Source organism: Danio rerio, chromosome 16 (genome assembly GCF_049306965.1).
Source record: "Danio rerio strain Tuebingen ecotype United States chromosome 16, GRCz12tu, whole genome shotgun sequence".
Classification (NCBI taxonomy): Eukaryota; Metazoa; Chordata; class Actinopteri; order Cypriniformes; family Danionidae; genus Danio; species Danio rerio.
The window spans coordinates 49,765,635-49,792,061 of NC_133191.1; the positions used below are offsets into that span (position 1 = coordinate 49,765,635).

General features: G+C 35.3%; 1 protein-coding gene and 1 long non-coding RNA gene across 2 annotated transcripts in view; one reads left to right on the forward strand and one right to left on the reverse strand.

The window, feature by feature from the left end:
• Positions 1-438: 438 nt before the first annotated feature.
• si:dkey-33i11.1 overlaps positions 439-26,427 on the reverse strand; it is a 30,813-nt gene continuing 4,824 nt past the window's right edge. The window contains exons 3-12 of the mRNA XM_009292639.5: positions 24,697-25,053; positions 22,032-22,289; positions 19,743-20,012; positions 14,023-14,292; positions 8,309-8,578; positions 4,665-4,746; positions 4,535-4,583; positions 4,346-4,444; positions 785-909; positions 439-689 (exon numbers count right to left, since the gene is read on the reverse strand). Of these exons, the coding sequence (XP_009290914.1) occupies positions 563-689; positions 785-909; positions 4,346-4,444; positions 4,535-4,583; positions 4,665-4,746; positions 8,309-8,578; positions 14,023-14,292; positions 19,743-20,012; positions 22,032-22,289; positions 24,697-25,053 (1,907 nt within the window). The 3' untranslated portion in view covers positions 439-562. The remainder of the gene's footprint in view (positions 690-784; positions 910-4,345; positions 4,445-4,534; positions 4,584-4,664; positions 4,747-8,308; positions 8,579-14,022; positions 14,293-19,742; positions 20,013-22,031; positions 22,290-24,696; positions 25,054-26,427) is intronic.
• On the forward strand, positions 11,824-13,634 carry LOC137487977 (uncharacterized). Its single transcript, XR_011006835.2, has 4 exons — positions 11,824-12,278; positions 12,455-12,540; positions 12,881-12,923; positions 13,021-13,634. It is a non-coding gene; the product is annotated as an uncharacterized lncRNA (long non-coding RNA).

Here is a 26,427-nt window from a genome sequence, read left to right on the forward strand (position 1 = left end):
TGCCCTCTCCTGTGGTTTGTAATGTAATGGGCATGTCTTGATACCTCAGGCTGTTGATGTTGCCATCCTCTTTAAAGATTTCTTGCAAGCCCCCATACTGAATGTAACCCCACACCATGATTTTTCCTTCACCAAACTTGACTGATTTCTGTAAGAATCTCGGGTTCATGTGGGTTCCAATAGGGTTTTTTGCAGTATTTGTGAAGATTGAGATGCAGTTGAACAGATGATTCATCAGAAAAATCTACCTTCTGGCACTTTTTCAAATGATCAATTACAAGTCAAGTTATTATTTGTTGCTCTTACAACTGGGATTAATGTCAAGACTTTTGTTTTAAATTGGAATAACATCTCAGAATTGTGTTTTTTACAGCCTTAAAAGACTCCAAAAACAAACAAAAAAATCTTACTGACTAATCTTTTGACCAAACACAATCAAACAGGCCACCAAATTTCTTTTATTTGTGTGGTTCTCAAGTCTCTTACATCCATGCTCTAGTAGTAAACAAAAATCCCTGTGTACAGTATTTTCACAATTTTGATTGGTTTCACTAATCGACCTTCAGATTCCAGACTCCTCCATTCCCTCTCTTGACTGCATGGCAAGAACAGAATAAACTACATTAGCGCCATCTTTGAGCTTCTTCCCTCCATCTAGCGGTATGTTTGTGACCTCCACTTGGTCCCGACTGTGAACAAACATGACACACACAACATCTCTTGGATTTAATATGACTGAGAACTGCTGTGGACCAGCACACATGACTGTGTAGTTGTGTTTAACCTGGGCATGCGAGAATAATGCACCGTAATGTAGTTGATTTTTCCCTGTTCCTCAGAGCTCGGAGCTGCATCTTTCAAGGGCACGATGGATGGATGGCTACTTTCATACACCTCCTCTGGCTCCTCCTGAAACAGACCCAAAATAAATGCAAGTCACGTGAGTTTGTGCTATCCGACTAATGACAGACTATGACTAAATTTTCAAATTGCAAATTGCTAATCGGCTGATTGTGCAGACCAAATCGTACAACCCAGGCTCTTGCTGTAAAACGTACCCCTGTATACATTTCTGAAGTGCGCCAAATATGTCCCAGGAGCTACGTTTTTTGCAGTTTTTGTTTTCGCAAATCCACCAAAGGTCGCTGTATATGCTTTTTGAGATCTCAAATTTCGCTTGCAAGTGCCATTCATGCCTGTTGTTCTCGCGAAAAATCTACCAGAGACCCCTGTCGACTGACTGACCGACTGACCCAGTGACAATAGGCAATATGGGTGATTGCCCATGGCAGCATCTTCCTAGGGGTGACATGGAGACCACGCTCGATCTTCATTTTTTTCTGCGACCCCTCTCCCCTCCCCTCCCTTTCGACCGTAACCCCCCCACCCCTTAGTTAGTCTGTGACACTTCCACCCCCCCTTCACTTTAGTCCGCAACATGACCCCCCCCTCACCGCTTCCAATTTCGTCCGTAAGAGGACGGCACAAACACCATGAGGGCGGCATGACCGTCGATTGCCTAGAGCGCCAGTTAAGCTTGTGCCATCAGAGCATTTAAAAAAAAATGTTTGAGAGGTTTTTTTAAAAAATGGTGTATCTTGTGGCTTCATGTTTGGTTTCATTTAAAATGTCTCTGTGTGATTGGTAAAATGGGCTTAATTTCACTGTAATATTTAACAATTTCACTTTTATATGTTCAGTTGGTTTTCAGCTTTGATCAAGTCTTTGCCAGATGAATTTGCTCCCCCCGACCCAGAGCAAATAGTTGACACCTCAGACTTCCTGCTACAAGGGTCTTCTTTTTGACGCTTTTGTTGTCTTGAGTTTATAGCTGTTTGTTCTGAGTTAGTATTTAAGGGAAAGGTGCAGTGACGTCATTTGGGATCTTGTAGCCAGGATGCCCCGTTGCAGTGTATGAGCCTCTAAGCTTTTGCATCAGAGACTTACAGTTGAAGTCAGAATTATTAGAATTAATGTGGGTGTTTCCTAGTACTGGGTTGTGGCTGAAAGGGCACCCGCTGTGTAAAACAAATCCTGGAATAGTTGGCGGTTCATTCTACTGTGGTGACCCCTGATAAATAAGGGATTAAATCGAAGGAAAATAAATGAATGTATTAACAACAAAAGCATGCTCTTACACCTTTTCTTTCTGTGTTTATTGTACATTAGAATAACCTTATTGCCATTGGCTTTGCTTGTTTGTGACCAAATTTGTGTTGGGTTCTACACTACATTATGAAATGCTGTTGTGTTTGTGTTCTTTATTTGACCATCTTTTTACTGCTACTGGTGCTTTTATGGGATTATTTGCCCTGTTCAGAAAGTCTGTGTCCTCACTACACACAACAAGATTCCAGTGAAAATCAATTTGTCTGCCTGGACTAACCACTACACAACATAACATAAACATTTAAATACCAGCCATTTATTTAAATATCAGCCACTGCACTCTCAATGAAATGGTAGGGTTATAATCTAATCAATACACCATGGAGTTACCATTCTGACTATAATTTTCAGACCATTTGCTATTTATTTTATTTTAAACATCAAAGGTGAACCTTTTTTGTTACTTTCAGTAGTATGGTAATAAATGTCACGTTTAATGATATGTAAACTAGAGCTGTAATCGGGCCATAAAAGTTAGGCCTGACAGGGCCTGAGCCAGACAGAATCTGGCCGAGCCCGAAGAGTACATTTTGATTGACAGCATTTTAAAAGCCTGAACCCGTTTATAGCCGACATTTTTCAAATGTGCACATGCACACAGCTCTTTTAAAGTCATTTATGTGTTTTAACATAATTTATTCATAACAAACATAAGCTATAGGCCACTTGGAAGTTAGAACAAAGAAATAAAATAAGTCCTCTGTAACATCATAACATCTCAGCACTCTAAATAGGCCTAGGTACATACACTTAGCCTTTAAATTTTCCAACACATCAATAAAAATAAGTCTTTCTTAACTAATTAAATTAAAATTATAAATTATAACGGGTATTTGGAGAATAACAAAATTCGGATAAAGGCTCTGCGGGATTTGTTTCTTCTCACTTCTCTTCATAGTCTGGCATTATTGCGACGGTGAAGCTGAATAATAAAAGAATAATGCCAACATTAGTTTATATACTCTGTCTACATTTATGGTTAATTAGTATTTAGTTATAATTTATTAGAAAATCCTTCACTCACCAAGACTAGGCTACGTGTTTTTGTGGAGGAACATCCACAAATCCACTGTGAATGGTTTTAGTCATTTCTGCACTCACTGAGCAGCACTGAACACTCTCTCTGCTGCTGCTACTGGCCGAGATGTATAGTACTGTACTGGCTAATTTAGCATGTTTTGGGTAGGATTGTTTGTTCATCCTTCACCATTCATCCATTTCATTTTCCATGACAGCGGTTTCAATGTAGCGAGTGACCTCGTCATCTTCCCCGTCAGCTTGCACATTGCCGGAATACCTTGGTGGCTAGAATGACCGTTCTTTTTGAACTGGTGGCTGGCCTGACCGCAGTCAAAATTTGCTCCTTTTGACTTGTCCATCATCATTTGTTTCACCTTTGCAGGGAAGGATTTTAATGTTGTAACAAATTATTTGCTTACTTTCTCGCGCTAATCCAAATGCATCACATGACTGTTTATTTACTGTACAAGCCCGGCCCGACCCCGTCTAAAATTATAGAAATTAAGCCCGAACACGTCGGGTCCCGTTGGGTCCCATCGGGTTCAGGCAAAAATCTTCAGCTCTAATTCAAACTCACATCAGCATTTAACACTGAATAAAGCACATCATCTCTACCTGAGGTAAAAATTTTCATAGTAGTTTATGCTGTTGTGTATTGCAGAGTTGTAGCAGAAATAGAAACTAGAAATTTTGCACGCCGCTGTTGCAGATGGTTAGGATAAACCATTTTTTAACATGAAAAAGATACTATCGAGATACCATTAGATACAATATCCAACCTCTACAAAATCTGAATGGTTGAACATTCTATCTAAAGTTCAAAATATGGAGAGGCTTATGTTAAATTAAAACAACAAATGGACAAATACCTGCAATATTGGGAAAATGATTTGGGCTTATTCCTTTACATTGTGTAAACTTATTTGTATATGAATTTGTTCATGTGAATTGTAGGGACATAATGTGACCAGTCAACAGTTCCTTTAAGTTTCAATGGTATTGTTTTTTGTTTTTTCTTCAACTTAATTCCTTAAAAAAAAAAAAATAAATAAAATAAAAAAATTATCTTGGATTATCTTGGCTTTGTTTTAATCCATCTATTTATGTATTACAGAAACTGATAATAGTTTATAAAAAATTTAGCAAAAAAACTTACCGGGATGTCAGACATTTTTGTGCCCTTGAGGAGAAACGTCTGTGAAGTCGATTCACTAAATGAAGTGTGATCCACTGGTAAATCAACCACTGGTGAACACTGTTTTTAAAGAGGCCACAAAGACATTCGATTAACATGACCATATTTGGTTGTATTCAGATAATATGATGACAGAATCAAATGTATGACCTGTTTTTCTTCCTCAAGATTTTCAGTGTCCACACGATGCATGTTTTTACTACGAAAAAAGTGAAAGTTTGTGTTCGATCAAACGAGAACATCCGATATTTACCATTTGAGCCAATAAACATGCAATCACCTGATCATGACGACCACAGTCAGTGAGATCAATCCAATAGAAACCCCTACTGCAGATGCCAGCGCGATCACTTTCAGTCGGCCTGCACATATAAACCACAGCAGCTCAAACTGGGACATACAGTAAATGCACAACAGTCATGTCAAAACTACATATAAATCCACTACTTTTTAAATGACTACATGTAATACAGCTTTGGTTTATCCGCATATCCATCAGAATGGGTCCTGTTTTATTTGATTAAGTACATTTTATCATGATTCACCAAAGACATCCACTACAATGACATTCAGTGTATACAATATAGTCAGGCATATTTACAACAAGAATAATTTGATTGCATATTAAAAGATATAAGGATCACAGTGGTGCTTCGAACTATATTGTTATTTTTATTATTATTATTATTATTATTACTATTATTTTTAATCATGCAAAAATTATTTTGCCTTAATGGCATTTTTTTCCAAAACAGTTTAGAACAAAACAAACAAACAAACAAACAATCAAACAAACAAAAAACTATTTCAAAATGTCAAAGGTCAGCGAATAGAATCTTGTTTTACATTCGTCTTTATGGTTGATAAAATGTCGCTATATAAACTTTTGTTTAGGGTTACGTATCAAAGATCAACAGGTTCCAGATATATATAAATAAAAGCACCACAATAAAATTAAAACCTTGCATTTCTTCTCAACCATTTACCCCACTATGCAGAAATTTTAAAGGCTTGTTTTCGCAAGGAAATTGTCAGTATTTCCATGTCATACACCTCTTTTACAGTATAATGCCATTCACCTACAGATGGAGGATCTTCCTTGAGATATTCATTCATTCATTCATTTTATTTTCGGCTTAGTCCCTTTATTAATCTGAGGTCGCCACTGCGGAATCAACCGTTAACTTATCCGGCACATATTTTACACAGCAGATGCCCTTCCAGCTGCAACAAATCACTGGGAAATTCCTCAAGCCATTTCTTTGTAATGACCTTTTTGCTAGTTGTCAGTAGTGTATTAAGAAGATATGCATAATTATTTGGTATTTTTGAACAGTAAATTCCCTGGTACATAGTTTTAAAATTACATTCCAGATTCAATCCCATCATTCCATTCATCTCTTTATTCACATCTTGCCAATAGGTGTGTATAATATTACAATCCCCAAATATTTCTCCAGCATTCACTATTTTCTTTTATCTCTATTTTGAAAGTATTTTATTTTAGGTGTCATAAAGAGCCTGATTACATTTTTTCAAACAAATTCCTTTTATGAATCTATATTGTGATCATCTGTGTTTCCCAAATAGTTAACCATTCCTTAAATTGTCATTTGAAATGTTTATGTTTTCTGCTGGCGAGGGAGTGGCGCAGTAGGTAGTGCTGTCGCCTGATAGCAAAAAGGTCACTGGGTCGCTGGTTCGAGCCTCGGCTCAGTTGGCGTTTCTGTGACGAGTTTGCATGTTCTCCCTGCGTTCGCGTAGGTTTCCTCTGGGTGCTCCGGTTTCCCCCACAGTCCAAAGACATGTGGTACAGGTGAATTGGGTAGGCTAAATTATCAGTAGTGTTTGAGTGTGTGTGTGAATGTGTGTGGGATTGTTTCCCAAAGATGGGTTGCGGCTGGAAGGGCATCCGCTGAGTAAAAACTTGCTGGATAAGTTGGCGGTTCATTCTGCTGTGGCGACCCCAGATTAATAAAGCGACTAAGCCGACAAGAAAATGAATGAATGAATGCTTACTGCTATTCCTCAAACCAATAGGTTTTCAGCAAGAAGGTTTTTGTAATTTAAAATACTCTTTAGCGCTTTTATTATATTAATGGTACATTACTAATAGGTTTAAATAATGCTAATCCATCTTTCATTTTGTATTAAATAAATGTTTTGGTTCCATATCACACATCATCCTCATTTTTTGCTTAAAGATGCCATATACTGAATTGGTTTAATAAGATAAATTGTTCACTAATATCTACATTGTAGGTGGCTTGGGTAAGTCAAAAAAATCTTCAGAAACAGTTGTATATATGCTCATTCATTCATTCATTTTCTTGTCGGCTTAGTCCCTTTATTAATCTGGGGTCACCACAGCAGGATGAACCGCCAACTTATACAGCACGTTTTTTCGCAGCGGATGCCCTTCCAGCCGCAACCCATCTCTGGGAAATGCTCATTTGTTACTCCATAAAATACCCCTAGGATCAGAAGGTCCATTATTGATCATATTTGGATCGTGTCTTGAATATTAATGAGCTCCGCTCTGAGGTTCAGCTCTCACAGACACACACAAACACACCATGATGTATGCTGAACATGGACAAATATAAACCCATCAGAGTAAAGTTAACCTATTTTGCCCATAAGATCTGCTGTGGATAAAGGCTAAATTATAATTAAACTTGACAAATAAGACTAATAGATTGTGTTTTATTTTTAAGCTATAATGTTAAAGGAAACACACCCAGGAATTAATATCAACCTCTTCATGAACATATGACAGTGAGCTGAGTGGTTTGACACGATTCAGCAGTCTACACGTGTTTGTTGAAACAGACAATTCACAATAAACACTATAATATAATGAATATAAATAATCTGTAAATCTTGTATTTTGCATCCTGATGCGAGTTTGAACATGTGTCAGTCATTGATCAGTGACAGAAAAAAATCTGAGCCTCTCGTTTTCAAAATAAAAGTCTCACATACATAGGTATATATAAGCTTAAAAATAACTAAGGGAGAAAAATTATCATTATTGTCTCTCTAGGATACATTGTGGCTTATCAAACGCAGCCTGAGGTGTGCATATTAATAATCTCAGAGCTATATGAGTCTGTGTTCTCCTGATGACGCGACAGCTTGTCAGTTCCGGATAAATAACCTAAAGTACATGCAAATGATGAGGGCGTGGTCTTTGAGTTACGTAACTGTCTGCTTCATGTTCTGATTGGCCTTTTGTTCACCGGGGTTTACACTCATGGAATTTACATGAAAACAAGGAAACAATAGTGTTTGAGGCTCATGGTATGGCCATTTCCATATACTGATTTTTTACAATTCTACTATGCCTAGATATACCCCAGGCACCTTTAAGAAACATTTTTTTTAATCAATATTAAAAACAGTTGTGGAGTTTCATTTTTTTTGCAGAAATTTTGGTCACTTTATTTTGAGGGTTCGTTTGTTGAACTTAAGTTACATTGCGTCTACATGCCAACTAATTCTCATTAGATTATAAGTAGACTACAAGGTTGGGGTTGGGTTAAGGGTTAGTGTAAGTTGACTTGTCTTGCAAAGTTTTTTATAATCAGTTAAATGTCTGTTGATTGTGTGTATTATTAGACATTAAGCACACAATCTACTAATACTCAAATGGACCATCAAAATAAAGTGCTACTGAAATTTTAACGATTTATTTTCAGGAAATTTGTCAAAATGAACATTTATTTCTACATTTATTTAAAATACAAATTTACATCATAACATTATAAATAAACAAAAAAAATCGATATAATGTTTACAAAATCCCATTTAAATTATAATAATAATAATAATAATAATAATCATCATCTAAACTAGGATGAGGGTTTTATTTTATATTTTACAGACAAACAAACACATTGATGATGTAATTGTGTAACTGACCTCGAACCTTGACGGTGAGTATGGGGGAGCTGTGTGCACCGATGCGGTTGCGGGCCTCGCAGTAGTACTGTCCGCTGGCTCCAGAACTGACCTCAGCAATGGTGTAGCTGGGGCCCGATCGAGTTTCCCAGGCGTCAGCCGTATTGATCCGGTGCCAGGTGTAGTTCTCCACCGCCGGATTGGCCTGACTGATGCAGGTCAGTGTCAGCGAGCTGCCCGCTTCGATCACAGTGGAGGGCTGAGCCAAAACAGAGGTGTTTTTAGGGGCATCTGAAATAGAGAGAAAGAGGGGAAAAAACTCATTTACTAAGGGCCAGCTAATTTCACAAGACATGATTTGTGAGTTGCATATAGACATTCTGGACAACATATTTAATAACATTAATCAATATATATCACAAAAATCTAACAATATTAGCTATTGCAGGTATTTAGGCAGCATAAACGTTATAATGTTATTTGTAATAAAAGGTCATACATGTCGAATAAAACTCATTTCAGAAACTGCCATAGCTCAAAGTTCGAATTTTCTTAATTTTTTACTGAATGAGCAAAAACTTACTGCAGAGAAAATAAATATTGAACACATCATGCTTTTTTTTTCCTGGGAATAATATTTCTAAAGGAGCTGTTGATATTGAATTGAACCAGATTTTGGTAACAACCCAAACAATACAAACATAAAATAAAACAAAACAAAAAAATCTGATAAATGGGTTATGTGTTTTAACAATGAAATGACACAAGGAGTAGGTACTGAACTACTGAAACATATTTAATACTTGATATAAAGGCTTTTTGGCAGCTTAAAGATGCCTCTCATATGGAGAATCAAGTCACATGACTTGCTCAGGTGTGAGTTTTTCACAGACTTCAACCAAGTGTAAAAATATTAATGGTTCCGTGGGTCTCGTCTATCAAATCTGATCTTTATTTTGTATTTTATATCGGATTCAAGTCAGGCGATTGGCTGGGCCATTCTACAGCTTGATTTTCTTTCTCTGAAAACATTTGAGAGTTTCCTTGGCTGTGAATTGGATGATTGTCTTGCTAAAATGTCCACCCTGGTTTAATCTTCTTCATCCTGATAGGATGAATGTAACATGAATGTAGATGTTGGTTGATTTTAGCTGCTGTCTGGGCTTTCACTGCCTTTATACACCTGCCCTTCATGTGTGCAATGCTTTTTTCCTGCGTCATTTCATTTTATTACGCATAACTTTAATTTGTAAACTAATTAGATTTATTTTTCTTTCACAAATAACTATGAAAGCCAAAATACTAATTAATTAGTTCACTGTCATTAATGTGCATATTTACTAATTAATCCACATTTTTTTTAAAAGCAGGGTTAAAATGACCATTTTCAGACTTATTAAATAAGAGTTTGGTAAAATGTCTTCAAAACAATGGGGGTATCAATATTTTGTTTTTATACATAGACTGGTGATTTATTAATCAAATCTATTGACCTAAGCAATTTTTGTTGCATTACATGCCAGTGGCACCAAAAAATATTGGGGAAAAAATATTTTTCCTTAAATGCATCATTCATTCATTCATTGTCTTGTCGGCTTAGTCCCTTTATTAATCCGGGGGTCGCCACAGCGGAATGAACCGCCAACTTATCCAGCAAGTTTTTTACACAGCGGATGCCCTTCCAGCCACAACACATCCCTGGGAAAAAAATGTATCATAATATTTAATAATACTCTATTACTTTTTTTAGCAAAGCTTCTTTTGCTATTCTTATTTTTAAAGGGATAGTTCGCCCAAAAATAAAAATATTGTTATCATTTACTCACCCCTCACTCCTCATCAAAAAGATATTTTGAAGAATACCAATAACCATTGATTTCCATAGTATTTTTTTTTTCTTACTATGGATGTCAATGGTTACAATTTCCCAGCATTCTTCAAAGTATTTTTCTTTTGTATTCAAACTCATAAGGGTTTGGAATACCTTCAAAAAATGGTGAGTAAATGTTCAGTTTTGGGTGAATTATCTCTTTAAGGCCTTATAGGATTCATGTTCAAACACAGGGGTTTCAACTTGGCTCTGAGTACAAGTCACACACTGTTAGTCTAAAACATATCGAGATCTCAATGTCAATGAGTGTCTAAATTATTGTTAAATATACATCCATGGCCTTCTCCTTCTATCACTATTTATGTTTGTCTTATACTAATAAATAAAAATTAAAGAACAGAAACGACTCCAAAAGCTGCGCTCTACACAGCAAATTCATCAGAGTTAAATTCTCGGTGTTGAAGCATTTGAGAGTAAAGTGTTGACGTTAAAGAGTTAGATTTTGATAAATTAATATAATAAGAGTTAGAATTGATTTTATTCAGTGCGAAATCAAGGAGTTATCTTTTCTACACTTGGTGGTGTTATTTCCAACATCCGGGAATTCATGCAGCCCCAGTCACTGAAGAATTTTCCAGACGCCATTTTCCATCTGAGGTTTAGAACAGCAACTGGTGAGTCAAACTACCTAAATGTTGGTATTGTACTGACTTTCTTTAAGGAAATACAGTTGTAAACATGTTGTTAAGTTAATAACTTTAGAATGGAGTGACAATTTTAAACTTCTGCGGTTCATTCATGGTCGTTTGTGTATCTAGCTTAACTGCATTACTATTCACTTCTTTTCAAGAATGTTTTTATATATGCTCACGCATACATAGTGCATAAAAACATCAAATGTACATGTTCAACACATTTCTGTCACGCTTAATGCCATTTTGTGCGTTGTTACCCATCTGTAAAATAAAATGGACACTTCTCCCTTAATTCCAAGCAAACTAGCGAGGGAATCCCCGGAGCCGCCTATCGTTAGCCTACTCTGCCCGGATGCTAACGGCAACACAGGAGAGTTTTAAAACATATCTGGTGAGTAAATGAACATATGCTTAATTGTAAAAGGCTTCCTGACTGAAACTAATGATTGTTTGTTATTCGTGTACGTAATTTGGTTATTTTAAACACCGCGGCCCTTTTAAACTGGTTCATTCGTGGTCGTCCATATACCGTTAAGTTAGTCCATAACTTAGACTCGTGTGATAACGTACGCTTAAATTAAATTAAGTGTTGACAACCATTAAAGTCGGAATGTTAACATTAATGTCTTTAAATGACCGCGTTTGCACTTTATCAGACATTTAACGTTACAGAAGTCTCCCGGAAGTTGCCGGACTAACGTTAACGTTATCCCGCAAATGCACAGAGACTCCCAGATGCCCAAGTAGATGCCCGCAAATGAATGATAATCTCCCGGAAATCGCGCGTCTCCCGCCCGGTCATTAAACACTTTGCACGCCCCTCTCCACCGCATCCCTCCCAGCTCTTCAGGTACGTCGCGCGCAAGTCACCCCCACCGCTCTTCAGGTACGTCGCGCTCAACTCACGGTACTCATCTCTCCCGCTACCTCCCGCAAATCAACTCTGTATCCCCCGAAAATGACTTTTCCCAACTCGGGATATCTGACGTTAGTAAGTTAGGCTATTTCTGTAGTCAGGAACATCTTAGTCAAGCTTTTTCTCCCGTATGATATTGTGCTTAAAACTATAGGCTAAACTTAGCATGTACTGTACACAACATTTCCGTTTTATTAGTGCGTTGTAAACAGCCACCTGTCTGTAAAATTAATCAACTGATTCATATTTGAGCAGCCTAATGATGATACAGGTTTGATTTGAATATTTATTATCAATAATCAACATGTGAATCAAAAGATATCTGAAAAAGTGTGAGGCATACTTTGTGATGTTCATCTCTCTTTTTTATTTGAAGGTTATGCATATGTGTTAGATACTAATGTGTTGTTGTTTTTTAACAGCCACAGTTCTCTGTACAATAACACAAGACCCTGTGACAGTGGCTGATTAGAGACGGATGGTGTATTTCCAGAGTTGGTGAAATGACCAAGCACACCTTCTTGGTCATATGTGGTGATAATAATGAAGGTATGTTTGATAAAGTTCTGTATTTGTTTTACAATAAGCTGAGAGGGTATTAGAGCATTAGAGAATAACAAATGACATGAAGGTGATAAGTTTTGTATTGTGGGTGAACTGTTACTTAAATAATGTTTTGCTCTTTGCTTTGTGCTTTTTCTCTTCTGCTTATCCTAATATTTTAGATTATATTTGGACCTGAAACATCTGCTAGACTCCAGGAAAGGTGGCATCAATACTGGACCTGAAAGGGCCTAACAAGTTGAATCTGGTAAAGAAACACGCACACACACACACACACACACACACACACACACACACACACACACACACACACACACACGCACGCACACGCTTACAGAAAACTGTAAGTTTATGAATATTTTTTACACTGTGGCCAATATTTTGGGTAAGTCAGCATCACTAAATGATATAAAAGATTTTAAGCTCCTCTAAATTTAGCTCCAAGTGTTGTGTTAAATTCTGGATTCTGGACAGACAGCTGCCTGTTTTTCCAGTTCTAGTCATAGTGGTTAACCTAATTGTTTTTGGAGATCCAACAGTGATGTATGTGTTTTTTCTACTTTTCCATATCCTGTCACCTCAACCAGCTGGGAGAGTCAAGTTGTGGATCATCATGAAGATTTTCAAAAGGTGAGTTTAGATTTCTTGAATGTTTTATTTACTTTAAATGTTCTTTTAAATATATCATAGAATTTGATTGAAATTTGTTTTCAAACATTTTTCTTAGTCATGCTGGAGTCTTGAAGAGTTCTTAGATGAGCATCACCCTATATCCGTGCATCAGGAACCACCAGACGAGCGATCAGCAGCTACTACATCGTCATGGATAAAAAGGTCATCCTGTGGCTGGGAAGCACTTCATTCACAGGACATGCTTGATGAGATTTCCTAGCTCCAGTTTGTTTTCACACATTTTTACAGCATTTATACCTTCATTTAAACTGCTGTGTTTGATATGGAGGACCAAGGAAACACCAGAAGTGAAAGATTTGCACGCCAAGTTGTTTAAAATGTAATTTCAGAAGAAAACTATGCGTTCAGAAGAAAACTATGAGTGACGATATATTGAACTTTCAAATTGCTCTGATAACACATCAAGTTTGGACCAAAGGACTGAAACAGCCTTTTGAGCACTGATCATACATATTTTGTTGATACTGTCTGTACTAATAAAACATTTAAAGCATATTTGACATTGTTGTATTTTAAAAAACTGAATGAATTGTTGAAGTTGTGAATGTTTTCAAATAAAATGTTTTTTATTTTGTAATTTACAGTCTATTTGACCTTTTTACCATATTTACACTCAAGAAAGTTGAATAAAATAACAATATATTACACCAGGTGGTGTTAAATATAGTTACATTTTTTAACTCTGCCCAGAGTTAAAATTAACCCTTACTTTGGTGTCAATGTGCCAACCCTTTTGAAAGTGTTGATTTAAGTCTGTTTTGAGTGGACCCCATGAGACACTTTCAAAGTGTTGAAATTAACACCCATAGAGTTGTTTTGGGTCCCCATATTTTGCTGTGTACACTCAAACTTGCTGCTTTATGGACAACTTAATTGTTTTATGTTCAATCCACTTATTTGTAAAATATTTTGTAAAAATTTTTTAAGTTAACTTAATCTATTTGTGATGAGACAACATGAAGGAACGGTGTGGAACCCTGCATTTTTTACAGTGTAGTTTGAGCTAATTTGTGATCCCTAATAGGTGTAAACTTACAAAGCACTGGAAGGGAAATAGTAGGCGACGTCCCCATGCCAAATGCGTTCCAAGCAGTGCAGTAGTACTGTCCGGCATGATGGGAACGCACACTGAAGAAAGTGAGATTTTGCGCCGTGCCTTTAGTCCAGGGTTGCCCACCGTTCACTTTATACCAGGCGTATTTCAGCACAGGAGGGTTAGCGTTGCTGCTGCAGGTCAGATTGACTGAAAAGCCTTCCATGATGTCTCCTTTAGGACTGATGAGGATCCTTGTGTTTTTGGGCGGGTCTGAAATTAAAGATGCATATATTTTACAATACCTGAAAAGATGATGTAATGTTCATGAATACCAGTATTTGTTGAGTTCTTGTATATCATTGCCAGACTATGCTGCCAAATAGGCAGGGCATTGCTGTTTGATTGGAAATGCGGTTGGTTTTGTTTGGTTGGTTTTACAGTTCTTTGGACAGTGTTAAAACATTAGAACAACATAACAATCCTTGGCTTTTTAGCCAATAATAAAAAATAAAAAAACATTTGTGCCTCTCAAAGTAACATTGCTTCATTACTGAAAAACCTCATTGTGAATCAGGCATTTTGAATGGATTATTTGAATGATTGATTAAAAGATGCACTCATTAGCATTAGGACAGGAACCTAGAACCTACTGTCAGTTTTAGTTAAAGATGCACCGATAACCGATAACAGCACGAGAACTTACATCCTACTGTACATTTTGGTTAGATATGCTCTGAGATGGAATTTTTGACCTTTACCAATAACTCATAACAAGACGAGAACTTACATCCTTCTGTACGTGTTAGTTAGGGATGCAGATATGGAATTTTTGACCTTTACCAATAACCGATAACCGGACAAGAGCTTGCATCCTACCGTCAGTTTTAGTTAGAGATGCACAGATATTAATTTTTTTTACTTTTGCTGATGAGCAATAAAAGGACAAGAATTTACAACCTACTGTCACTTTTAGTTAGATATGCACCCATATAGTTTTTTTTTTTTCTTATACCTATAATAATAACAGGACAAGAACTTACAATACTGTGAGTTTTAGTTAGGGATGCACTGATATGGAATTTTTGACCTTAATCGATAACTGATAACAAGACTAGAACTTACATCCTACTGTCAGTTTCATTAAGAAATGCACTGATATGGAATTTTTGATCTTTACTGATAACCGAAAACAGGACAGGAACTTACAACATACCTTCAGTTTTAGTTAGAGATGCACTGAGATGGAATTTTTGATCTTTACCAATAACCGATGACAGGACAAGAACTAACAACCTACTGTCCATTTTATTTAGAGATGCACTGATATGGAACTTTTGACCTTTACCGATAACCGAGAACAGGACAAGAACTTACAACCTACCGTCAGTTTTAGTTAGAGATGCATGGATTTGAAATTTTTAATCTTTACCGATAACCTATAACAGTACAAGAAGTTGCATCCTACCATCAGTTTTAGTTGGAGATGCACCGATATGGAATTTATTATCTTTACTGATAACCGATAATAGGACAAGAACTTACTGTCAGATTTAGTTGGAGATGCACAGATATGAAATTTTTGACTTTTACCAATAACAGGACAAGAACTTACAACCTACTCTCTGTTTTAGTTAGAGATGCACTAATATAGAATGTTTTACTTTTATCAATAACCGATAACTCTTTGGATTTGGAGGTCAATAGCCGATATACAGGCCTATAAAGTTTTTTTGTTTGTTTTTAAAAGTTTCTGCATGGTTGCAAAAACAAAAGGCAAACACATACAGTGAACGAATGTTATAATTTTATCAAAACTTCAAAAAAGTTTGAACTTATCTCTAAACTTTATTAATGAACTATATGGTCAATTTTCTTTTATAAAAAAAAAAAATCTACATTTTTCTTTAAAAACTATGCATAAGTAAAGCAGCTAAGTCACTGCACATTAACCAAAATCAAAATACCAGTAAAATAATAAAAACTGGCATGCAGCAAGCATGTAAAGTAATTAAAAAAGCTAAACTAATACAGAATGTATTAGTTTTAAAAAGAAATGTACCAAATTTTGTTATCTGATATTGATAATAATAAAAATAGCATTTATATTCCATTACCAATATGTTACCAATATGTTGTTCATTCTTAGTTTTAGTGTCATATTTATTTACTTTTATTTTAGCCCTAAACCAGCACAAAAACACATTCAGCAAAATATCATTTAATTTACAGTTATTTTAAGTTTTCAAAAGCTATCAGTCATAAACAAAGTAGCACAAACCACTTGCCAAAGTTTCATACAGATGGATTTAACAAACCTTAACCTTAAGTATGACCAATGATAGTGAAAGCGGGAAGTAAATATTCCTTTAACAGCTGAGCATCATGTGGTTTCCCGATTTGCTCTAAATTTGTTCACTTGATCTGAACTTTGATCTATTCGAGATTGGCAGACAATGTGACATAATGTCCTGCCAAAATTAATGTTATTACACAAGAACCAGTGAGTGAGAAAGAGGCTCCCGCTCACAAAGACATCAGCTCAGCAACACTGGAAAGAATAAATCTAATTAGGGAAAGTGACAAGTTCATATGTCTGGTGGCCTTTTCAAAACTAGTCTCATTTTGACCTGTTCACCAAAAAACAAAAAAATCTGCTGTTAGTTTTTTCCCACTCTCAGGTCATCCAAGATGTAAGTAACTTTTTTTCCTTCAGTGGAAAATTAAAAAGGTTTTAGCTAAAATTGTTGTCTTTGGTGATTCATATAATGCAAGCAAATGGCTGCCAAGACTTTAAGAGTGAAAGAAATACATACAGGCAAAACTAAACTAATACAAGCTGAGCTTATTTTAGTTTTGCCTGATTTTTTGTGTGTAAAAAATAAAACATTAATGAATTTAGTTTTTGTATTTAATTTTTCTTTAAATATTAATTATTCAAATGTATTTTAGAGACCATGTATATGCAATTTTTATAAATGTTTTATCAAATTATACATTTCATAATTTTAAATAATGTGGTATACCACACAGACTTTTCATTTCAGTCAGTCAGCCCCAGGGCTTCCAGTTAATTGTCATCCGATACAAAATATTTATTTCTTTAAAAAAAAACAGTGATCTTCATCGCCTGGCTGAGACACGATGTAAAGTGGGTCTCAGACCAAACAAGAAGCGATGCATTAAATGATATTTTTCTACGCCATGTCTTTAAAATATGGAAATTAATTTTACCCCAGTATTTTTAATAAACAGTCTTTTGTCACTTTTTACGCTTTAACAATGAAATGGATGTCTATTTAACTGATTGTATTTTAATGATATTGTAACATCAAAAGAACCTTAATTAAAAGAACCTTATGAAATTAAAAATAGTCACATAAAGCTTTCATCGGAAGTTCATCATTGGCTGAACAACACTGTGCATGTAGCTCATTACATTTTATAACTAAGATGTAAATCTAATACCATTAAAGTATGATAATAGAAAAAATAATGATAAAACTAAATTTGCAAAAAATAAAAATAAAAATGTGTGGGGGATGCGATTTAAAAGTTCTTTACGTTAAGAATTAGATTTCATATGGCCTTATGCTTATGAAGTTTGCAGTCATTTTATCAAAAATACAGTAAACTTTTCAAAAACACAGGCTATTGCGACTTCCTGATGCCTCCTTAAGTCGCTAGAGAGGCAGTGAGGGTCCTTTGAATTTGTGACGCGCTGGTGGCTTTAGACAGACACACTGAGCCCAAGATTTTATAAGGAAAACTTTATGGAAACTTGAAGCATGACAAACAATACCCCAATTTGTGTCGTTGAATACCTGTTTTGTATGGAGCCGATTATTGCGTTGTAGTGACGTTTGTTGCGTGTGCCGTTGCGATGCCGTTTGCGATGCCATTTTGCGGTCAACAAAAAATACGACTACCCCACTCTCCTTCTCTCCTCCTCACCTGTTTGATTGTGCACGTGCTTTATATGTTCTAGCAGGTGCCAGCTATGCCCACGTGACCAAAACATAAAAGGTTACTTTGAAACCCAAACTAATCAGTACACAAATAAACATTATAATCAAATGAAAAGTAATATGGCCCCTATACAGGCACTCTACAATTTGACAAATATTGCTGCAGTTGGAAAACATAATGTACTTTTGGGCCTTTTTAGGTGATAATATGGTTGTTTAGATCGCAACTTTGCAGTTTATTTAGGATAGTGCTTATAAATATTTATAGTTTCTGAGAGACAGACCAAAGATGGTTGATGGTTGTCCAACCACAAGATTTCAACAGAGACCATATAATAAGCTGTTAGAAAAGAAAAAAAACAGCCTATTTTCTAACTACAGCTGATTAAATCATTATAAAACTGGTGAGTGACATTTTAAGTTAATCTGTCTCTCTTTTGTATGTAGACTGTATATATACAGTACCATAGTAATTGTAGTGAATTGAGTGTGAGATCTCACATATCAGGAATGTGTGTATTTTGTGCTGGCCACTTTTTGTACAACCCTGACTTTTTGATTGAGAGAGGTCTGGATGCAGTGCAATCTGAGCTGCATTCAATACTTTTTTATAGGCTCACCCCTAACCCTACCCCTCACAGTGATGTCACTCGCTCCATTTGAGTGCATTGTGTCTGATATTGCATCGCTCAGTGATGCAATCTCAGCTTGCATCATAAAGGCTGCATCCATATACTTATGTTTTGATTGGTCATCTGTTAGTTTCTAATGTGTCTCCTGTTTTTGTAAATGCAGACTAATTCAGCAAAAAGAAAGACAGAAGAAATTCCTGCATGTGTTTTGTGTTTTTCTATATCACAAACAGAACGGTAATCTGGTAGTGTTTGTGCTGTTTAGGCTTTTGCTGGGTTAATTATTATGATATCTTGATTGCAACAGAGAAATACTGGGAAAATCTCTGTAGATTGATGGTATTTCATGTCGTTCAGCCTTATAATCCTAAAATGTGAGCAAAATCACCTGTTTTATTATCACTTTAGACATTACGCTAGAGAATCATTCAAATACTAGCACTAAAGTAATGTTTGTGAAGTAGCAATGGTTTCTGCTGTTCAGCTGCAGATGCAAATGAAGGTGGAAGAAAGTAGTTCCTCAATCAAAGGGTTTTGAGACTCTCCGTGTTTGATTTTCTTTTTTATATAGATGATTATGCTGTCGAACTGTTGTATAAATGCAATATTACCCTCATACCAGTGCGATATGGCTATATATTATCACTGGTGGGACACTGACGCATGCCTCCCATCAGAGTGATACACAGCCATATCGCACTGCTACTCGTGTGATTTTACTCAGATATTTTTGTGCATCTATGTTATATTTTACCTTAATATTCATATACGTATTTAGTGTATAATTATATTTTCCTAATAATTTCTTGTTTGGTGAATTTTTATGACGTTTTTTATATCTATGTTATATATATTTTATCTATAGTGTTCTTTTCTGTTTGACCTAAAACGAACCTAATAACCTAATGTTTTTTGGCCTACAGGATTTCCCCCCTAAAAGCCATTACATTGTATGAATCACCAAGGACAACAGTCTTACCGATCTTATTTAATGTTCTACAGAAGATGAAAATTGCTTAGGTTTTTCAATGAACTAAGAGTATAAAAGCACATTTATTATTGGTTGAACTGTCGCTTTATGATCGCTTATGACTACATAAAAAAACAAACAAAGCTAACTTACAGGTGAGGTTCAGCAGAACAGGTCTGGACCGGTCTGTGCCGAGCGGGTTTCGGGCCACACAGAAATACTCCCCATAGTCCCTGTAGTCCAAACTCCACAGCCTCAGCTCAGGTTTAAAGCTGTCTGGCAGACTGCCACTCTCTCCTTCTTTAAACCAGGCAAAGCTTTCTGCTGGCGGAGCTCCATCACTGCTGCAGGTCAGAGTCACCGAATCGCCCTCTCGGACGGCCTCTCGAGGGCTGATCTGAATCGCGGTGTAGCGAGGAGGATCTGAAACACAGAAAAAGATAAAGGTGAGATACAAACACCAGTAGGAGAGGCCATTTGACAGAAGAGTTCAATTGCACACACTTTGGATTCTGCTTTAATTACTGCATTAACTGATTGTATTTACAGTTGAAGTCAGAATTATTAGTCCTCCAGAATTATTAAGCCCCCTCTATATTTTTTCCCAGTTTCTCTTTAAAGGAAAAAAAAAAGTTCAACATGTTTCTAAACATGATAGGTTTAATAACTAATTTCTATTAACTGATTTCTTTGCAATGATGACAGTACATAATATTTTCCTAATTTTTACATTTTGTTTTAAGATACTAGTATTCAGCTGAACGTGGAATTTGAGGCTTTACTAAATGTAAGTCATTGTATAACCATTGTTTATTTTGTAGACAATTGAAAAAAAAATTACCTAAAGGGGCTAATAATATTGACCCTAATGTAGTTTTTAAAGAATTAAAGAGTGCTTTTATTTTAGCTGAAATGAAATAAGACTTTCTCTAGAAGAAAAAATAATAATAGAGTATACTGTGAAAAGTTCCGTTCCGTTAAACATCATTTATAAAAATATTTGAAAAAGAAAAAAAAATCACAGGAGGGCGAATCATTTTGACTTCAACTGTATATTAATCATGAGAATAGTTTTGAGGACCTGAAATAAAATGATGCATGCATAAAATCAGTTAATTTAGATACTTTTAACAGTAAATGTTATTTAGATAACATTTGACAGTATATCAAGATAACAACTGTAAACTGTAACATTGCGATTTGTGATTTCAATTTAATCTAAATGTTTTGCTGTCTAAATGTATTTCCTGTTATCCAAAACTGAATTTTCAGCAAGATTATTATAATGTCACATAAAGCTTTCCAAATTATTCTACTAAGTTGATTTGAGAACCAAATCTTAAGAAACATTTCCTATTATTATTAGAGTTGAAAACAGCTGTGCTGCTTAATATTTTTGAAACTCTGATTATTTGTTTCAGAGTTCTAAAAAAGTAAAAAAAAATTGTAAAATGTAAAAAAAAAAATAAATAAATATATATATATATATATATATATATATATATATATATATATATATATATATATATATATATATATATATATATATATATATATTTGTAACATTATAAATGTCCCTACTGTGCCTTTTGATCGATTTATGTGTAGAATAAAATAATAACTGCTATTATTGACTATTAATACTAGCTATTATTATTCCATTGTAAAATATGACAAAAAGCAAAGACTTTTATGTTAAGTTAATTGGGTTTCAACTATTTTTTTTAAAGTTTTACAAAGTTTAACTTAATCTTTTGTCAGTTTGACTGATCAAATGATTGAACTAAAAAAGTAACTAAAAATTTTTATATATATATATATATATATATATATATATATATATATATATATATATATATATATATATATATATATATATATATATATATATATATATATATATATATATATATATATATATATATATGATTTTTTTACTTGACTTTATAATCATGTTTTTATAATCATGCACAGTTCTTTTATTTAACTTTTTTTAAGACAATGTGTTTACTTTAGGTAAGGTCAACAATAAACCTATTAAAAGCAACTGTTTTAATTACTTACTTTAAGTTGCCAAATTTTTTTTTTTTTACAATGTACTACTCTTCAAATTTGAGAAATTTTCATTGGCAATTTATAAAACACAGATATTAATTGAAAGAATGAACCAAAATTGTAATCACTAAATGCAAATAAGTAATTACCAGATCTATACAATACAATTAAATACTAAAAATGAGGAAAAACTAAGCGAAATTATAAAATTTAAACTAAAACAAACATAAACAAGACTTGAAAGTAAAAACGAAATCAAGCTCGCACTAAAAACTACAATGGTTAGAGAACCAGAGTCCATGATCAATAATAATTGTGAAAAGTGTTTTACAAATAAACTTGAATCAAACAAAACTAAATTGATCCTAGAAAATATTGGATACTCACATCCCAGAGCCAGAGTGAGCCCCGGGGACTGGACGTTTTGAATGGGTAAAGGGCGACAGGTGTAGGTTCCAGCATGCTGACTGTTGAAGTTATAGATGGCGGACAGTTTGCTGGACTGACCCAAGTTTACTCCATTTCGATAAAGGGCAAAACTCTTTCCAGGAGCAGCACAACCTCGTGCCACACAACTCAGGAAAACCGTCTCACCGGCAGCAAACATGTTACCAATTCTGGGCGGATGTACGTTAACCTGAAGCTCTGGAATCAACATGACAAAATATTAGGTTAAAGGGTTTCCTTCAACATAAATGTACAAAAAACAACAAATTACTCCACCGTAATAGGGCAACCCAGGTTCATTCTGAAAGCGCACCCATATATTCATTTCTGAAGAGTGACAAATATGTCCCAGGAGGTACGTTTTTTTGTTTTTGTGAATCCATCAGAGGCTGATCTCAAATTTCTCTTGCGAGTGCTATTCGTGCCTGTTCTTGCCGTGTAAATCCACCCGACTGACTGACTGACCGATCAACTGACCCACCCTCCTGCTTTCATAAACCAAACCGACAGTGTTTTTAAAAGCAATCCAGAAAAAGAAAAGCCCTCACCTGATTTTTACCACATTTTCAGATTATACCACATTTTTACCCTGTTACTTACTTGTTTATTTTACTTTTTGGCTCCTGTTTTTTGTCTAACCTGCTTTCTGGAACTGTTCTTAGCCAGACCCGAACCCTGTTGTCACTGGACAAACTGGTAACAGCAAAAACCCCCTCCACACAGAGGTAAGCAGTCAGCTGGTAAGCGTGAAAAGGAACGGCCTCATACCGCCTTGTAGCATATGTTTTAAAGACGCAATGCAGTCATATGTATTTCTGGCTACATAATTTGTGATCACCAGAAATATATATAGGGCTCATTTTCAGAATAAGCCTATGTTGCAGCCGGGTGTTGCTAGGTTGTTGCATGTTAACTCTGCCCACTGACAGCCATTGGCTAATTAAACAGGTAGTCCCACCCTAAAAATAATAATATTTAACCGGCATTTAAAATATTGAGATAACGATGAATGGAGATTAAGACAGAAGTATTTTGTTTCAGGCCCTTTGATTTCCTCAATGTGAACATTTTAGTATTTTATGGGAAAAATCTGTCAAAAAACAGAAGATGTTTAGTTTAACAAGAGGAAATTACATCAAATATATTACTATGGCACGTTATAATGTATATCTCAATGTAATAATAATGCTAACACTAATAGAACACCACTACCACTGCTAATAATATTATTACTAACCAATTATTACTAACTAATTACAAACTACTAATAATTCACAAATAATAATTCATTAAAAAACTTTCAATTATGAATAAATAATAAAATAAAAGAGTATATTGAAAAATATGGACTTGCTGCACTTTGTTTCCCAAAAAGAAGTTAGTTGTCTATTGAATAAAAGACTTGCATTTTGATTATTAAGTGTTCAGAATAAAATATAATGGAACTCATGGGGCCCTAAAGTATTTTTTTAAATTTAGGTTTTACATTAAAAAAAATGTTCAAATTGTACTCTATACAATTAATGATTTTAGTTATGTTGACTTGCTTTTGATTGCAATTAATATGACCTCTAAAATAGCAATAAATAAAATAAAAATAGAGTGAATTATTATGCTGAATATTTCATAAATACAGACAAAATAGATGCAATGCAAATTAATTTGGGGCAAAATTTATAGTTCCCTAACTTACACCATGGGTGAAATCATTTGCTAAAATTAGATAAAACATTTTAAAATGTTTGTATATTCAAAAGTATAATTTTAAGGATATTTTATACAGCATGCAACACATATGTTTGAATAAATGTGTGCTTGTAAGTTACAGTTTCTGCATACTCCTGCCTTCAGTGTCACATGATCCTTCAGAAATCTGTCTTATATTTTATGATTATCACACTGAAAATAATTAAGCGCCTAATTCTTATGCAAACTATAATAGCCCCACACATCTCACTCTTTACCAATTAAATGCATCCTTGCTAAATAAACCGAAAATCACACAGACTTCTAAATGTTTACAGTAGTGTATGATTTATCAGTGTTTAACCTAACAGACTCACTCTAATAAACCCTAAAAGGGGACCTATTATGCAAAAAAATACTTTAATTAGGTGATTAAACAGAGTAGTGTTGCAACAGTGTGAGAATATAACCAGCTTATGATAAAAATTAATTAATTCTATTGATTTATAATCACACTTCATAAAAACAGTCTGCAGAAACACTTTGATCGACAATCTCCCAGAGGATGCATTAGAGGGGGGAAGCCCCGCCCATTAGTGACGATCTGTCCCTCATTAGCATAAACAGCCCTGAGTGTGAAGCAGATGTTTTTTTAATCAGCCACTATGCTGACACATAGGCATTTTAGCTCCACCCTCTTTTCAAAATAGAGCTAGGAGCACAATCTCTTTTGAATTTAAAGCAACAATCACCAAAATACCACAGTTTGGATCAAGGGGGGCAGTTTCAAAGAGTTATAAAACATTATTTGTGGGTATTTTGATCTGACACATCGCATCAACACACTAGGGACATCAAAGAATTATTTTACATCTTGTTAATAGAGATATAATTGGTCACACTTAAGTCGTTCCCTCACCTGTGACGGACAACGTAATAGCATCAGGAGACGTCCATCTTCCCTGCTGGTTGTCGGTTTCGAATCTGAAATGGTACATTCCCGCATCGCTCAGCTTCACATTAGTGATCTGCAGGCTGCATCTTTTGTAGCCTCCAATGTATTTGATCCTGTCCCGGTATGAAGGGCTCAACAGACCCGCGTCAGTGTGGAAAGCGATTTCCCGTCGACCATCATCAGATATGTGAAACCACATGACCCGCGTGGAACTGAAGGGTGACGGATAATCATAGCGGCACGGCAGCGTTACTGTTGTCCCAGCCCAAACACAGATGTCCGTCCTGGAGAAATACACCAGCCATTTACTAGCCCCGACTCCTGGAAATCAACAAAAGAGTAACATGAGGCCGATGGTGACCTTAAAGTACAAATGAAATCAAAACTAACCATAAGATTGTTTTAGCTCACATTGCTAGTTTTGGGGTGAACAATTCATCTGTGCATGTCATTAAGAAAAAACAAACAAACATTGTTTGCCGTTGTAATCTTTAATTGAAATCTGAAATTGCACCTGTGCACCTGTATTCCACCTGTTGGTTTTCAGTTAAATTCTCAGATTACTTCTGTCTGAGATATTGGGCGTGGCTAACATACTTAACCACACCCTCATCAACAGAAATGGTGACCAGGAGGAGTCTGTTAGATTGTAATAACTCTCCCCAAACCCTTTTACCAATTTTTCTGAATGAAATGTCTACTTTACTACATCCAATCAGCTCGCAGCAGAAAAAACAAGCCACGCCTACTGTTTTGTCATTTCTAATTCTGTTTCTCTAGGAATTGCGTCAAAATATGAAAAAAAAAAAAAAAACAGTCGCAGCTTCCGGTTGATGTGGACTTTAAGGTATGCCTTTACAAAAATTATCTGATTTGTTGGACAAAATGTCTGTACAACATAACTTTACCTCACAATAAACCGAATGCTTTCTCTTCTACAGTATTGGAATTTACCATTGGATGCTGTATGTGACTTTTCAATACCAAAACATTTGACCAAATATGATAGGATTACCAAAGTATTTTCTGTTGTGAAGTATCACAAGATTTTAGGTTTTCTGTTGTTGATTTTGTTGTCGTAATACTAACACATTACCACAGGGAATTTACAGGAATGCAGCTACATTTAACCTAAAACAAAATTCTATGTAGAAATTTAAAAGCAATACCAAAAATTAGGGAACAATATTAAAGGAATATGTAGGGCGACATGGTGGCTCAGTGGTTAGCACTGTTGCCTCACAGCAAGACGGTTGCTGGTTCGAGCCTCAGCTAGGTCAGTGTAGATGGCGTGGAATGTGGCATTTCTGTGTGGAGTTTGCATGTTTTCCCCATGTTCTCTCCAGGTTTCCCCTCAGAGTCCAAAGACATGCGGTATAGGTGAATTGAATAAATTAAATTGGTCAGTGTATGTGTGTGCATGCAAGAGTGTATGGGTGTTTCTAAGTTGCGAATTATACATTGGTGATGGAGGGGGGTGGGGGGGTGGTTGGAGGGTTATGTTTTCAGTGAATTAATTAATTTATTAAAATGACATCAAAATTATTAAGACGTATTTAAGTTTTTAATGTTTTGAGGGATATTAAAAGCATTCTGACATACAGTAACCCAATTTCAGAGGTTATTAGCTCAAACTATTTAAACAATGCGTCTAATTTTACTTTACTTTTAGGCTATATGTAAATATAACCACTT